At 37.7% G+C, this 16,069-nt stretch overlaps 1 protein-coding gene across 1 annotated transcript in view; it reads left to right on the forward strand.

Annotated features, from left to right (window-relative positions):
- The window catches only part of BRE (brain and reproductive organ-expressed (TNFRSF1A modulator)), a gene marked incomplete at its 3' end in the record, with an annotated part of 88,853 nt that overhangs the window by 28,352 nt on the left and 44,432 nt on the right, over nt 1-16,069 (forward strand). The window contains exon 3 of the mRNA XM_009078303.1: nt 1,922-2,016. Within this exon, the coding sequence (XP_009076551.1) occupies nt 1,922-2,016 (95 nt within the window). The remainder of the gene's footprint in view (nt 1-1,921; nt 2,017-16,069) is intronic.

The following is a 16,069-nucleotide window of genomic DNA, read 5'->3' on the forward strand; positions in this document are numbered from 1 at the left end:
ATATGGAAAGTGTGTGTTAAGTGAATTACTTAGCATCACATAGGAACATGGCAAACACACAGATAAAATTCTTCCCTTTGGAGTAGCATTGGACTACTGAAGTCATGGGCCAGTCTTTTACTTGTGCTGTGTTCTGAGTCATTCATGACATGCCTCTTTCAAAGCTCAGTCAGAGAATGTATTAAGGTGCATCTCCTTCAACACAACCTTGAGTTCACTGCTCTGTGCGTAGAAATTGGTGAGGTTGTTGTAAAAAGCCATACATGACTTTCTAATTGCAGTGAATATTAAGAAAAGAGTGGTTTTATGGTGGCACAGGAACTACTCAGTCTGGTAAACATCAACTTTTCTGAATTCTTCATTGCTGTGTTACAGATTAGGCAATCTCGTAATGATTTTCTCTTGCTTAATATAGATGAATTTCCTATTGGAATTTTATTCCATTTCCTTTAGGATTCATGCCTGTTTTGTTCTTCTTTTAAATGAAATAAAAGGTTGTACTTTTTTTGAGTGTGTTGGGAATTTTAACTGGCAGACCTCCTCTATTTTCTGCACCCCATACTTACACATGCTCCTGACAGTTGTGAAAGGAAGGTAGGAGTGCGGACAGGAGGAACCCACACTGTGCTCTACTCAGTCGCATGATCAGTGAGTTTGTGATTTGGAGTGATGCTGTGGAGCACTCCTACCCCAGCCTGGCCATTGGCTTCTTGCTCTTGAGCCTCCATCCTCTGCAATTAATCTTTACAGCATCCTTGCTTCCAGCTAAAGCCAAGATGAGTTTACAGGATATCAGCGATTAAAACTGTCGCATTAAATGTCTGGAGATGATGACATCACTGAGCCAGCAATGTGGCTTTGCAAGATTTGTTCATCTAATACCTTTTTTGAAGAAATAAAAAGTGGTTTAAGTTTCCCTGAACAGAGTTGTTTGTAAGGCTTAGTGTGCTGGTTTTACTTTGCTCTGTAGATTTAAACAAGTGGTAACACATAGTACATACTGTCTTCTTTTTTTCAAATGTCTGCTACCTCACAAATCTGCTTTATGTAAAATCTCAGTCTTTCGTATTTCTTAAAGAGGAAAGAGTATCTGGGAGGTAGACAAGTAAGGCTAGAAACATTTTTAATTTTTAAACTTTTTTTCTTGAACTGTGGGTGTCTTTTTAAAAGCTCAGATGCATATGATCACCTCTTGATCTATCTGAACTCTTAAGTATGCTTACTAGTGATATAGTACCACCCAAATTTCTTTAAACTATCACATCAGTAATTAATTGCCTGTCTTGTGACACTGGCAAGATGAGAACTCAGTGCCAAGCTGTGATGAAGTTCTATATTTTTAGTTAATTTTAGTCTCTCCATTTAAATGTGTAATACAGCATTTCTCTTGGCCAGAATTTGGATAGTTGGAATGGTTCCTATTGAACTGTGTATTCTTCCTTCTAGGAGTTGGGGGTGGCAAGGAGAAGAGGGAGTAAGTGCTACTAAGTTTTAAAAGCACCAGTATTTTGAAAATGATGACCTTAGTAGTTTGTGATTGACTTCAACTTAATAGACAAAACACATCTAAATATGGTACTTTTTATTAAAACAAGGTCACTTTGCTAACTCAGTGTTTTGAGGCAACCCTCAATAGTGTTTGAATTGACATTTGAGATACAAAGCAATAATGTATTTCATGTTTCATTGCTTGCAGGGGAGGAAGAAGCTGTGCCTCAGGAATTTTACTTCATCCCCCAAAACATCTGATACTTATCTTGCATGTGAATTTTTGTAAAAATTACATGGGTGTATACATGAAAAATATTTAATGTAGTGATCGAATTCTGTGTTAAAAACATGTGTCATGTGAATATTTTATTTTATAATTGTAAGCTTATATGTAAACGTGCAAACAGTGTTTTCATTTATTGCTTTTCAGGGGATATAATTTTCAATGCTCATTATCCTGACCTGCCACCAGATTTCATCTTTGGAGAGGATGCTGAATTTTTGCCAGATCCTTCTGCCTTGCATGTAAGTATTTTGCTGTTTGAAAACCTTACACCATGCAGAGACTTGATTTTTTAGAAGAGCTTCAGCAATAGAAATTTTAGTTTTGCCTGTATTCATAATAAGTTAGATACAAAATGTTAGAAGAAATGGGTTTAGCATACCTCATGTTTAAAAGGTGAATGTCCTGTTTCTTCCCCTGATCACTTTCCTGTTAAGCTCACACACTCCTTTGGGAAGGAAACATGGTGCTAATGAACAGCTATTTTGTTAGGCTGGTTTAGAGAAAAGGTTTTACTTTCTATGACAATTCTAGAATTGTTTTCATGCTCCTCTATCTACCAGTTGCATTTTCCTCTTTTGTTTCACAGTCTTACAACCTCCGGAGAAGTGTTCACATTAGCAGCCCCTTTCTGCAGTTGATGTTGAGGGAATCTGGACTGTACATTAAAAGTACTGGAAAGCTGAAATTAATAACAAAGAGCAAATAAGATATGAAATAAAGATAATTTGGGGCATCTCACAGAATTGCTGAGAGTGATATGGTGCCATATTTCTCATGCGAAAAGAAGTCACTAGCACTAGTGATCCACAAGAAAACCTGCAAGGATAAAAACATCCTTATTTTTCTTTGTTTCTGTCTGTCTTACATTGTTCCTTAATGATGCTTCTTTTGGGAGTGTTGTTTTTCTTCTGCCTAAGCACAGAACAAACTTCCTGTCCTCTTTGTTGGAAAGTGACTTGAAGAGCCATTTGCTTCTTGATACATAATGAGATATTAACCAGCCTATTTAGAATTAATTAAAACAAACCAAAGAAGAAATTTGCAAGCCAAGAATTTTCCTTTGGTCACTATGCCTTGCTGTAGCATTCACTATGTAAATGTAACCTTTTTTGATAGGGCCCTTGGTCATTCTCCTGCAGTCTGTCCTGACACTACTGGAGCGTGTTATCTCCACCTTGCAGCTGTGGTCTATGTAGTATAGTTTGGCTTTCACATTTGCTCTTTAATGTTCAATATGGTTTGTAGAGTTTTTCTGCAGAATGTTACATTAGCACTAACTTGCTTATTATGCGAGGTATTTGAATAGCTCCCCTTTTTTCCAAAAATGTGAGAGCTGTTTAATGAAGATATTTTAAGTGAATTCAAAGATATTAGCAGAATTCTTTAATGTGTTAACATATCTTTCTCCTGACTGTAAGTAAAATATCAATTAGTATGTTGACCATAATGTAATGCTCTTAATCTGGAGCAAACTTCAAATACTTCTGATGCAACAGTTACTGGCAGTCAAAACAGAATCTACCATGCACAAAAGCATGTAGATGTTACTAAATGAGGAGTACAGTCTTTAAGTAATATGTGCCATTGGATCTGTGGGAATTCTGACATTGAGCCTGCGTGCGCCGCGCTCATCTGCCCGTCTTGTTTTCCAAGAAGTCATCACATGCTGTTACATGGCTTGAGTCAGGTATTATGCTTAGCTTGAAATGAGAACCAGGTACTCCAGATTCCTCAAGTTCGTGTGGCTCTAATAAAGTCAGTAGACTTCCCTGAAGACATTTGAATGGCTGCGTTGCAGATCGCTTCAGTCACTCTGCAGTTTCCATGGCCATGGGCAGACCTTGGAGTTAGGTTTTCATTGGAGCATGGTAACAGGTGTGCAGTTAAGCAGCTGTTAGCCAGACAGCTAAAGCAAGATTCCAGAAATACTGCATTTTAAAAAGTAGATGCTGTAGATGAAGAGTTCACGCTATATTTTTTTTCACCCCAAAGAATTCCTAAATGGTTGGGCCACCATTTCAGCAGTGGGACGATATGTTGACCACTCTTGTTGTTATAAGCAGAGCTAATCAACTGCTTTCTTTAATTGACACTGCAATTGCAGAATCCAGTTGAAAATGCTCATTGAAATTCAGCTTTGCTTTGGTGTCTTGCACAAACGTTGAAGTCACTTGGGTTTGAAACTTGGCTTGAGTCTCAAGTTCAGCACTGCAAAGTACATGTTTCATTACATGTCTTACCAGAACTAGTTACTCTACTGGTTATAGGGTCTGATGGTGTGCATCTGGAACAATGTGGGCATTGTGGGGCAACTCAACAGAGGGGCAAGCATTCCTTTTATTTTGGTTTGTCATGCAGTATTAATTACAGTCAGAGGGCTAAGTACTTTAGGTTGGTGATGCTGTTCATGCTCAAAGCATCATTAGGCATAGACGTTTTTATCTTTTGTTGTCATTTGAAATGTTCTTTCCTATCATATGCATTTGATATTTATGTGTATAGTATGCATAAATAAAATTAGCTTCTCAGAATGTAAATAGAAAAGTTCTTCCCTGCCCTAGTGTTTATTCACTTTGGATGACAAGTATTAGAAATGTATTTTAAAAACAACCTATGATTCACTCCGTTCTGATTAAAAATTCAGTTGGCACACAAAAAGATTAGTGATTGTGTACGGATGAGATTAATTTGGAGCTCATTACAATGACGCCAGTTTGAGTAACAAGAATTGTTTGTTATGTTAGCCTAGCTGATTGTTAATGTGAGCCAGTTAATAACTGAAGTGCTTATGCAAAATGTTAACCCCATTTTTCCAATGAATTTGAAGTATCTTCTGTTTGGCAAAGAGAGGACAATAGCAGTATATGCAAGTGAACTATCGGTTCAAGGATTTGTGTTTCTTAGCATTCTTCTTCAAGTCTCCAGCTTGTCTCCCCAGAAATATTCTGTCCACCCATTGCTTATATATCAAAAAGGCTTCGTTAGCTGTAGACGGAATGGAGGCAAGAGGACATGAGCATTTCCTGAAACCTCCTAAGTGCTGAGCGTGTCCTTGTGGGCTAGTATATAGTATATTCCTTGTGGGAGTACTCAGTGCTGTGTTTGCATGGGAGGAAGACGTTGTCACTGCAGGACTTCAGAGAATTGGCTACTGCAGTTCTCAGCCAGTACCTAGCACTGGGAAGATTTGTTTTCCCTTGGCTAGTTGCTGATACTGAGTACAGATTTCAGTCATTTTGTAGTTGATTCAGCTAATAGTGCCACTCAAGTGTATTGGCTGTCATGGTCTATGTCTCGTGTAGACCATTGTTTGTTTTAAGTTCTTGTATTTGTGCTTATTCGACTCTGTATTTATCGTTTGGCTATATAATGACCGTCATGAAGATTATATTGTTTTCTTTGTGTTCAAAGTCTTAATCATTATTTCTGCATTTATCGTTTGGCTATATAATGACTGTCATGAAGATTATATTGTTTTCTTCGTGTTCAAAGTCTTAATCATTATTTCTGTTAGTTGCTGAGTTCACTTTTACTCAGTAGCGAAGATATCCTTTAAATATCTCCCTCTTCCATTAACTGTTGTTCATTTACTGTCAGGTGCATGAGACAGATGTTTTAATTTGTGTCAGTTGTTGCCCTGCTCACAATAACTACAAAACCCCCGAAACACTCCTTATATTAACTCATGCCATTGGAGCTATTTTGTACTGAAAAACCTAGCTGTTATATTGTTAGCAAAGGTGCAGGTGTTGTGTTCTAGTATGAAAGCTTCACATAAGGGCAGTGGGTACCATGGTTTTCAGAATATGATTTTAAAGTTTAAAGCCAAGGCAGCAGTTTCTCTTTGTCTGGGAAATGTGTGGGTAAGTTCAAACTATATTAGCGTTGTTCTCTCTTCCGCTTACTCTATATTGGATGGCCGCAGATTTTGTTCTTGGACCCTTAGCCTGCTGCTCTTATATTGAAAGCCTTAAATTACTTTGTCTTCGGTTGAACTTGGAGAATTTAAGTTAAAACAATGCAGGATTCGATCCTGCATGTTATGAGAAGAATTTTTTTCCTTATTTCGGACTTCCTTGTAGTCGTGTTTTTTGTGTTCGCTTTTCATTCATAGCTATACTTTGTGTTTTGTGTATTTATAATCCAGCACTGTTTATTGTTTAATTTTCTAAACCAAGTGTGAATTCTGAAAACTGTTCTTTCCCTGTCCCTTTCTATTGATCCTACCCATTTGTATATAGGGAGGATGGATGGATGTGTGCACGTGTCCGTGTATATATGCACATAGTCACTGAGGCCTTATTGAGGTTTGTGTGATATGCATAGTAATAAAATCGTATTTTATACCATCAGAGAAGTAATTTAATTCAGGAACTTTCCTAGCAGAAGGACCTTTTCGGCTGGTATTGTTGGCATTTATGGTATACATTTTTGTCCATGTTTTCAAACAATAGAGATATGCCAGTGCAAGATTTCTTTTTAAACCAGATCTTGAAAGAATCTAATTTTGAATGTGTTTGGATCTGGTTTTGGTGTCTCAGGTCCACACAGTTCCCAAGGGAATCACAGTGCAGTTTGGATCAGAAAGGGATCTCTGGAGAGCATGCATGGAGTTCAACCCCCCTGCCAAGTTGAATAAATACTGGATTTAGTATGAGAAATCCCCAAACGAGGATTCTGGCTGGGAATCCTCTCCTGGCATAGCCTGTCCAGCCTAACTACAGTGAGTGTGAGGCCAGCATTCAGGAGGTCCTGCTGAGAAGTCCTGTGGTGCTGAGAGCAGGTATTAGGATTGTCTGTGTGGCCACGTGGTAAAGATGGTGACTATACAAATGGTTCAACAGAAGGAATTCAAGAGGATGACAGAAAACAAGTTCTTCCTTTCATCTCTCCTTCTTCTCTTCCTTCAAGGCCCTTCTGTATTGGGAAATTATTCTTTTTTCTTCTTACTTTAGTCTCAATTTCTCTTGTAATGTTTTGGTTTTATTTGTCCTTTTTGTCCGTCTGAATTTCTCTTGTAACGTTTTGGTTTTATTTGTCCTTTTTGTCCAAAATTGTTCATACTTATTTATAGGGCCAAGGGAGTTAACTGTCTTGTATTACTTTGGTGTTTTCTGTTCATGTAAAACCATTGCATATATTTTCCTCACTCATTTTCTGTTCATATAAAACCATTGCATATATTTTCCTCACTTTATTTTCCCAAAACTTCAGCATTTCCTAGCACAGTTTATAAAACATGGCTTTCTGTCTCAAAGCAAAGCAGAAGTGAATATGCTGAGGTCACAAGTTCTGCTTTAATTAGTTGCAGCATTTTGACTGGACTTTTCACCTAGTGAATCCAGAAATTTTTTAAAAAAATAAATTTACAGTTTAATACTACTTGTTTAATTTTGAAGGAAAAAAATATCTTTTAAGCCAGGAAGTGTTGCCTTTCTTGCTGAAATCTTATAGAAGGTAAAATTCATTCCATTAGTTCTGTGAAGGGCTCCATGGGGAGACATTTCATTTTATGGCATGAGCTCTTCTGATAATGCAATTTTGCTGTAGAATATGAAAAATCTAGAATATTAGCTTTTAAAATATAGTATTTCAGGAAATTCTAAGTTTTGAAGAATATTAGGAATATGCATGAATTGTTTGACTGAAAGATAGTAAAGTGAGAAAATATTTTTCTGCCATACTAACTAAAGTGCATGTGATGAGGGACTTCATCATCGTGCACTAGCAAAACCAGGGGAAAAACATTTTATAGCTTTCCACTCATAGTATTGTGTTAGGAAAAAATAAAGATAATCTTCATTTGTCACATGAGTTTGACAATCTTTTTCATGGTTATACGGTTAGATGGGCCAGAAGGTTGGATCAGAATCACAGGTTGCTTAAATCCTAATGTAAAGGCTAAAAAAGATATTTGGGCTTACATTTCTTCAAGCTATGTCTGTTTAGATTGCATCTGAGCCCAGAGCACTGGTCTCTTGAGTGTCTGGATCTTCTCCTGGAATTCATGTTGAATTAATCTTGAATTCATAATGAATTCCCTCATTTCTTAGGTAAGCAACAGTTGCTACCAGGCTTGAGAAAGACTGCTGTCTCACTGCTAGAGCCAAACTGCATGTTTGAATGAGTATTCTTTCTTTTGCTCCTCAGGAAGCATACCCTGGAATTCTGGTAGGTGGAGAGGGAGTACTTCCATAGCTAGGCACTAGTCTTAGCTGAGCGCTGCACGATGAACACTAGCAAAATCTTCCCTTGTCTCTTAATTGCCAGAGTTCCTGCATGGCAGGGGGATCATAGGCTTATGTTTGTGGCCTCACTCTTCCCTGACCCTGAGGTCCCTGGATGCTGAAAGGCTAGAGGCTGCATCCAGTCCTGGGTTTGAGAAATTGCTGAGCAGGCTGTCACTGAGCCAGTACATGAACCAAAGCCTAAACACTGTGCCTAAACTATGGTCTCTATATAGTCCAAGCTCTCTTAGGTATCTCTGCCAATATACTTAACTTTTATGCTGTTCAGCAAGGGACCCTTGCATGACTGAAATCGGGTTGTATTTCAGACTTAGTTATTTTGTTTCTTTACACCCTTTATTTAATTTTAGCCTTTATTTAATTTACTGGGTCCAGTTAGATACTCTATTTCAGTCTTCCTGGTCTTCCTTCCATTTCTCCAGGATGTTTGTCAGAGTTTATGTGCAAACTCATTAACTTTAATAGTGCTAGACAATCGATCTTTTTATGGCACTTAGCCCACATGTTTCAAGATTTCCTCTGGAAGTCCATTTAACTGTCCTGCAGTTAACATTTAATTGTCCTGCAGTCCCCTTATTCTTTAGGTTGTGATAATATCCCATCAGAGATACAGTCAGTGTATATATTAGTCTGTTTTCCTAATATGTCTTGCTTTAAGGATAAGTGGAGTCCACCAACGTAAGAGAAAAGTCTGAGCTGTGAACTGTATGGTTAGGTTAAATAACAAACTGGGGTGGGGAAGGCTTTTGACTATTGTTCAAGGGATAGTTGGAGTCACTGAATCTGCAGTTACTCTTGTAGGTAATGTCTCTGTTGGGTCTGTGACTTGCCTCCCTCCTAACATCAGTTTTCATGTTGCTGGATGTTTTTACAAGGGCAGCTAACAGTCCATGAACACAAAACAAAAGCTGGTCCTTTAACTCATCAGTTTTCAGAGACTCTGACCACTTTCAGAGACTTTTCATCATTTATCATTTAAGGAGCTATGCCTGGCAACTTTTCTACTACCTTTTTCAGACATCTGAATCTAGTGCAATCCCCTCTATGATCACTGTGTAGTACTGTAATTCTTTTCTGAAGGAGCTCTTAAAGGGTTCTAGACTTTGTGAGAAGAATGGTTTTAGAAAGCTGTTGGAGAACACCATGGAACATTACTCAGGTGTTCTCAGTTTATTACACTGCTGTTAACACTCTGAATGCTTCTCTCTGTCAGCAGTACTTTCTTGTGTCCAGACAGGTTGATCTAGTAATGCCATAGTATCCTTCACTGTCTCTTCCTGCTGTAGAGTGGACATCAGTTTTTCCTCCAGAAGCACAGCTTTCTCTGTTATTGCTAATGGCTGGCTGCAGAAGCAACAGGATTGAGCAAACTGAAGATTCTTCAGGTGGATGGCATTGTAATAGAGGAAAGACATATGTTGCAGCATTTCTTCAGATTGTCAGTTACCAGACACCAATGGCTAAATGTGTTCATTTATTTATATGTATGTATAATACCCCTGCTTTGCAGGAACTGAAGTCCTTGCTGGTGGTAAGGGTGCTCTAATGAATTCCAGCATCTCATTCTGAGTTTTCTCAGTTTTCTGAGAGTACATGTAGGTTAGATATTAGGGTAAATTTTTTTATTGTGAGGGTGATGATGCAGTGAAATAGGTTGCCCATTGAATTTGTGGATGCCCCATCCCTGCAAGTGTTCAGGGCCAGTTTGGATTGAGCTCTGAGCAACCTGGTCTAGTGAAAGATGTCCCTGTCCATGGTAGAGGGGTTGGAACTAAATGATCTTAAACAGTCTATTCCAACCCAAAACTATCCTGTGATTCTGTGATTCACTTTCAAGTCATAGTTAGATTATACCAAAAATATAAAGTTGGATATGCCAAGGAAGACACATGAAAGCAGAACAATTTTATTTGAAAGTCTGGGAGTTCAATGCAGACATATGAAAGCAGAACACTTTTATTTGAAAGTCTGGGAGTTCAATGATAATGTTGGTATTCGTAATTCTTTAATATGAACCTGCAAATTGATATTGTACTTATGAGTATTTTTTGCTTCAGTTTATTAGTGTAATCATACTTTAGTTGAGCAATATTTTATTCAAGATTGGAGGAAAAGTACTATTAAATAAACTGGCAGAAAATTAAAGGATTCTGGTGCTTACATGTAGTGGTACTGGCACAATACATGCTACTTCCTTATAAGAACTCTAGAACAGTAAGAAATACATGTCATGAAGGCAACAGCTTGTTAGCTTTCCAGAAGCACATTTGCAAGGGTTGGGGGTTTTTTTTGTTTGTTTGTTTTGAGAGAAAAGATTGAATCTAGCAGAGTCTTCCTGCATTGAGAATACATTTAAATTCTGTGTAGTATGCCCATTGAATTCAAGTTGTTGAACCATGATAATTCATTTTTATGTAGAGAAAGTTGGTTATTGCTTATGAATGTGCAAGCAGAACAGACTTTTAAATTAACTGATTACAGAAGGTCAGTTAGAAAGTGGTCATTCTGTCTGATAATGCGGTTTCTTATTTGATTAAATTCTGGACTGTGAATTTTGTTATAATTTGTAATTGTACTTTTCTGCAATTGAATTAGTTTAAGTTTGGTACCCTGGAGGTTCTTTCCTTCAGAAGATAGTGTTAGAGCAAAGAAATGTCTTTGCACTCAGGATAATTTTCACAAGATTTATTCATTTCCCCAAATGGAGGAGGGCTCAAGCTGTATTTTCTTTCCTTTTTACTGGTCTAAGTTTCAGCCTGTATTTGTTTCAAAACCTCACTTTGTTTTACTCATTCTTTGCATGTTTCAGTGTCTGTGTTTCCTTGCTATGTTCAATTTCAGATCCTCAGGCATGTCTGCTCTTTTTTAGAGATTACTACAGGAATATAGTTCAAATTTAGTCAGCATCTTGAGTCTTTTGTTTGGTGTATAAGTGTTCTTAGAGTTTTACATTAATTCTGCCATATACCTGTCTTCCCAGAAATGCAGCTTTTACTTGCATAAAAGGAGCCAAATGAATGTTTTCATGATGCTTTTTTGAGAAGAGAGAACTAATTTGCAATCATTTGTCTGGTATGGTAGAGAAATAATTTTGACTTCTAATGTCTTATGATTTACACAATGGTATTTTGTAAATGTTTTCTTTAGGGACTGTGTTTTCAAGGCCCTATAAACTCTTGTAGTACAAATGTGAAAATAAAGATGGTAATACTGCTTGGCCAGTGAGATGCACCATGTTATATATTGATTTTAGTTTATAGGATTTTGTGAGAGGAAGAAGTGGTTGGAAAAAAACCATTTTTGCATGTGCCACCCAATGATAAAAAAAAGTGTTTGGAAAAAAAAACATTTTTGCATGTGCCACCCAATGATAAATGCTCAAGGGATGTTGGTGGACGCTGTCCAAAATATTAGCTGTGAAGGTTCTGCCTTTCTGCTACAGCTAAAATTACTTGTATTGGCAGGAAAAGAAAAACCACAAGAGCTGATAAGAGTGAAAGGCTTGCTGTTTGGAAGGGACTCAAGGTAAACATTAACAGTGGTCTATTCTCTGGCCCACGGAGGGTCAGAGGAGTTGGGGCCTGTTCACACTACCATCAGGGCATGATAAGTCAGCCTTTAGGTAAAAGGTGCATGGGCGTATGACTTGTATGGAAACTAATCTTGTCTTCACACTTTGTTCCTTTTCCTTGCCATGTTTACTTAATTATGTAGGCCTCTGGTAACCCACTGCCAAGGGGAAAAAAATGCAGTGTACTCATGTGGATTAACTAATGATCAGTGCATTGGATTCACTATCCCAGAATTTATATGTGCTGAGGGAATTAAGAAATTCCTGCTCAGAACACCTCTGAGAGAGGTGTGCTGAGAAGTCTGGAAAGGAACAAAACTTGCTTTAATCCCTTAGCAAAGTAGGACAAGAAACGCTTATGCGTGCCAAGTCTTTAGGAGATTAATTAGATAGTAGGCAGTTGTAGCTTTTAAGGGTCTGATTATCTTGCAGGAGAGCTCTGTGGGAGAAACAGACTCTTTCAGAAAGAGAGCACAACATAAAAATGCTCTCCTGGGCTCAGCTTCACTCTGTGCATCTCCAGAGCACCTTTAACATACCAAAATCAGCTGTCTCTTAACTGATCCTACAGCAGGGCATAGGAAAAGTTTGTAGTAACCTTTGCAAGTTGAGTTCACTCCTTTTTCAGGTAAATGGTACTTGAGAGGCAGTGGTGCGTTCGTTCTAGAGTGTTCTCCATGTGTCAGGTTTGCCTGAATTTATTTTAGAGTTGCATTGGGTATTGGATCGTTAATCAAGAATCACACTGTGCAGCCAGTGGAAGAAAAAAGGAAAAAAAATCACACAAGATGTAAAGTGCCAAAAGGAAAAAAAAAATCACACAAGATGTAAAGTGCTTTTTTGAAAGCAGAATTCAATTCTTAGTGTGTTGTTTTTCTGCTCTGTATTTTTATGTTAAATCAAGACCTTCGTGTATTTGGGATTTTGACTAAGCATTTGTAAGTTATTGTGATTTCTGCATCTAGTTTTCACAGCCTCTTGCTAAAACCATAAAATAAGTACTGACAATCTCAAGCTTTGCTTTGTGCAAACTTTTTATCTGTTGTACACAGTAGCTAGTGGAGCATGCAAGGTCTGTAAGTTCTTTGATTGTATTTGCAATGACAGAAGTGCTCCTGAGTTGTAGTGTTTTTATGAAATGTTAAGTTTTGATGTTTGCTTGTGCCCAAAAATGATCATTTCAAGCAGATCACTCCAGAAAGTTGTTCCAGTGGTGCTTTGGGGGAGAGGGATATGAAGAACCTGTGAAAATAAGATGACAAGTAGATGGCATGTAGGTTTACAGTGATTGATTTGAAGCTGCAGCCTGTAGGATGTTTAAGTGCTGGCTGCTAAGAAACTGAAGCCTTTGAAGTTGTTATAACACTCCAGCCCTGCAAATACTGTGAAAAATATCTGTTGATAGAAAGATGTGAGCATATGGTAGATAATTATCCTGTGCCTTTTTCTGTGAGCAGTTTCCCTGTGGTGGCCTATGAAGACTATAGCAAAGCAGGGATTGAAACCAGATAGGCCAGTTTCTAGACTAATGCAGTAACCATTGGACCTGTATCTCCTCTGTATATATGTGGAGGAGAAGTGCTGATATCACAGTGTGATCTTTCTCATTTCAGGTAAACACTTATATTGGTACTGATTTTTAAGGCACTGTAGGATTCAAGTTGTGTGCATGTGGTGTGCAGAGATATAAACAAAATGCAAATCTGTACTTAACATTATTCTTTATGATAATTCTGGATGAAAGACGCTATAGAAATGCATTGCCACTGTTATGGGCTTGGGAGGTTTTGTTTACTGACATTTTCTCATGAAAGTTAATTTCTTGCTTAGAAATATAAAAGTACACTAACTTAAAATAAGATCTTGCTGTTATTTCCTGTAGTATAGCCAGGAAAAACAGTTACAATCTGTCTTCTTTAAAATCACATTCCTGGAAGATATTCTGGCAACCTAGATATTTAAACACATTTCAAAGAAAAACAACTTCAGATCAATTAGAAATTGTTACTGTATTTTCTTTCTGATAGCGTAGAATTACAGTTTGCTGCGGACATTGCCTGGAGTTATGAAATAAGCAATAACCTGTGAAGGAGACTCTGAATTAGCTGCTTTATGGAACATGAGGTGTGTTGTATTCTGAAAAAAGGGGGAATAGGTAATCATGGACACTGAGTAGTTTGCATAGGTTCATGATCAGTTTTTTTGGAAGGATGAAGGGAAGACTGCAAAGCACAAAATGTTCCAGAACAAAATTTAAATGTGGTTTCTTTGCCAAAAGTTGAATAGTGTGGCTACTTTGGGAAAGTGTCTCTGCACGGATTTGCTAGAAGGGCTGAGAAGCTATTTCGTTGGGTGGTTTTCACTTGCCTCACCTGAAAAGTATCTCTGCACGGATTTGCTAGGAGGGCCGAGAAGCTATTTTGTTGGGTGGTTTTCACTTGCCTCACCTGTAAGAAAGTATTGCTAGAGTTGATACTTGTCTGACTGCAATTTTCTTTGTCTCTTTTGGAAATCCAGGTGGTGTCATTGCCACTCATTTACATGAGCTGCTGTTGAAATGGCTTAACTTGCACTCTGTGGGTGGCCTTACAGTAGCTTTTACTCTGCCTCTTTGTACTGTCTTCAAGTGGATTCATGTTCTTAACTCTTTGGTCATGTCTGATTGTCGAGAAATCTTTCCCTTTCAAACTGTTCACTTTCTGTGCAGCCAGATCATGTCAAAAGACAGGATCAAGTGCCAGGTAATTTGCAGATTGACTTTGCAGCCCTACAAAATCTGTGGAGTTATACTTCTTAGTGAAAATCACTGCTCTTTGGTGAGATTGTTTAAATTCTTATCTGGCAGATCATCAGAATGGATCTCCTGCATCACTTGGATTTCTCTAATGTAGAGAAAGTTTAATGGATGCCTATGGTCTATTAATTGCTGTATAATAACTGAATATTATGTTTTTCCAGTCATATTGCCACACAGCATGAGCTGGAGGGAAAACTTACTGGATGTACATGGTTAATCACTTTTAAGGTCTAGAATTGTTTAATTGAGCCTCCATCTATGTGCTCAGAAATGATAGGTAAGCTCTTCAATGATGCACTTCAAAAAGATAACATTAAAGATGGTCATAACCAGTCTGAGATGTGCACATAGGCCTTCAGATGAGATGGGAATTAATACAGATTTAGTTGCAGATGCACAGTTTGGGTTGATTTATACTTGTAACTCTTCAATGATACACTTCAAAAAGATAACATTAAAGGTGGTCATAACCAGTCTGAGATATGCACGTAGGCCTTCAGATGAGATGGGAATGAATACAGATTTAGCTGCAGACGCACAGTTTGGGTTGATTTATACTTGTATATTGATGTACAGCGAGCCACTTTCAGTCTAGCTGGCTAACTATGGAGTGACTTAGAGAGTTCACACTACAGAGTTCACTTAAAGATATGTATTGGCAAACAAGGCCAGGAATTGTATCCAAGTCTGGATTTCTTTATTTTAAATGCATTAGTGATTGTTCTGTTAAATTTGATTAACTCTCTGGAAAGTCTGCAGAAATCTCATTTCAAATTAGACAGGATTTATTGAGTGAAATATGTGACTTGGTCAGTACCCCAGCCACTGTGCTCATTTTTTTTCTGTATAAAATTGATTTTAATCACAACTTTATAGCAAATTCAGATGAAAAACTCTCTTTTCCACGTGCATGTGATTTTGGTAAAATGTTGAGAATACATAAATTTGTGAGCAAGGCAGGAGGTGGTTTTGATAGAAGCCACAGAATGCAAAAAGGATTTTTCTGTATACCTTTTTACTGTTTTTTCATACCTTCTGGGCTTCAGCAGTCTGTGTTCATGTTCCTAGGGTTTTCCTGAAGTTATAACAACAAAACCTCATAATTCTGAAGTTGCATATACAAGATCTGAGTTTTGTAGCAGAACTTAAAGCCATGGCACGCAGAAATGCCAGAAGCTCACTCTGTTCTTCTGATGTTTTCAATATTTGTAAATACAGTCTCTTTAAAAGCTGCATTGGGTAGGGCTGGAGTACAGCCTTCAGGTAAACAATCAGAAGATGAAGACCACAGGCTTCTACTCATTTTTTTGCTCCAAAGCCTTTAGTTTAGGATTTTGCTGATTAAAACAATTTCCAAAGTCTAAGACTGAATACAATACTACATTGCTAAATAAAGTTTTATTTAGATGATCCCTTATCTCTAAAGAAAGAGGTTAACTTAACTGTTGCAAGGATGGTACTCTCATCAACTAAAGTGACAAATCCTTGTGTGTTCTCAGAAGAATATAGCACTCAAATTGTAGCAATGGAGACACTCAGAAAGGGATAGACTTGACAAACATCAAATTCCACCTTAGGTTTCGACGCTGTATGTTACAGGTAGTTGCTTACTTTGTCTTTGATTTCAAAAATAGAAGGAAGATTAAAGAAGGTGCTGCTTGAAACTGAGAACAGGG

The sequence above is a fragment of the Acanthisitta chloris genome, unplaced genomic scaffold, assembly GCF_000695815.1.
Source record: "Acanthisitta chloris isolate BGI_N310 unplaced genomic scaffold, ASM69581v1 scaffold6367, whole genome shotgun sequence".
Classification (NCBI taxonomy): Eukaryota; Metazoa; Chordata; class Aves; order Passeriformes; family Acanthisittidae; genus Acanthisitta; species Acanthisitta chloris.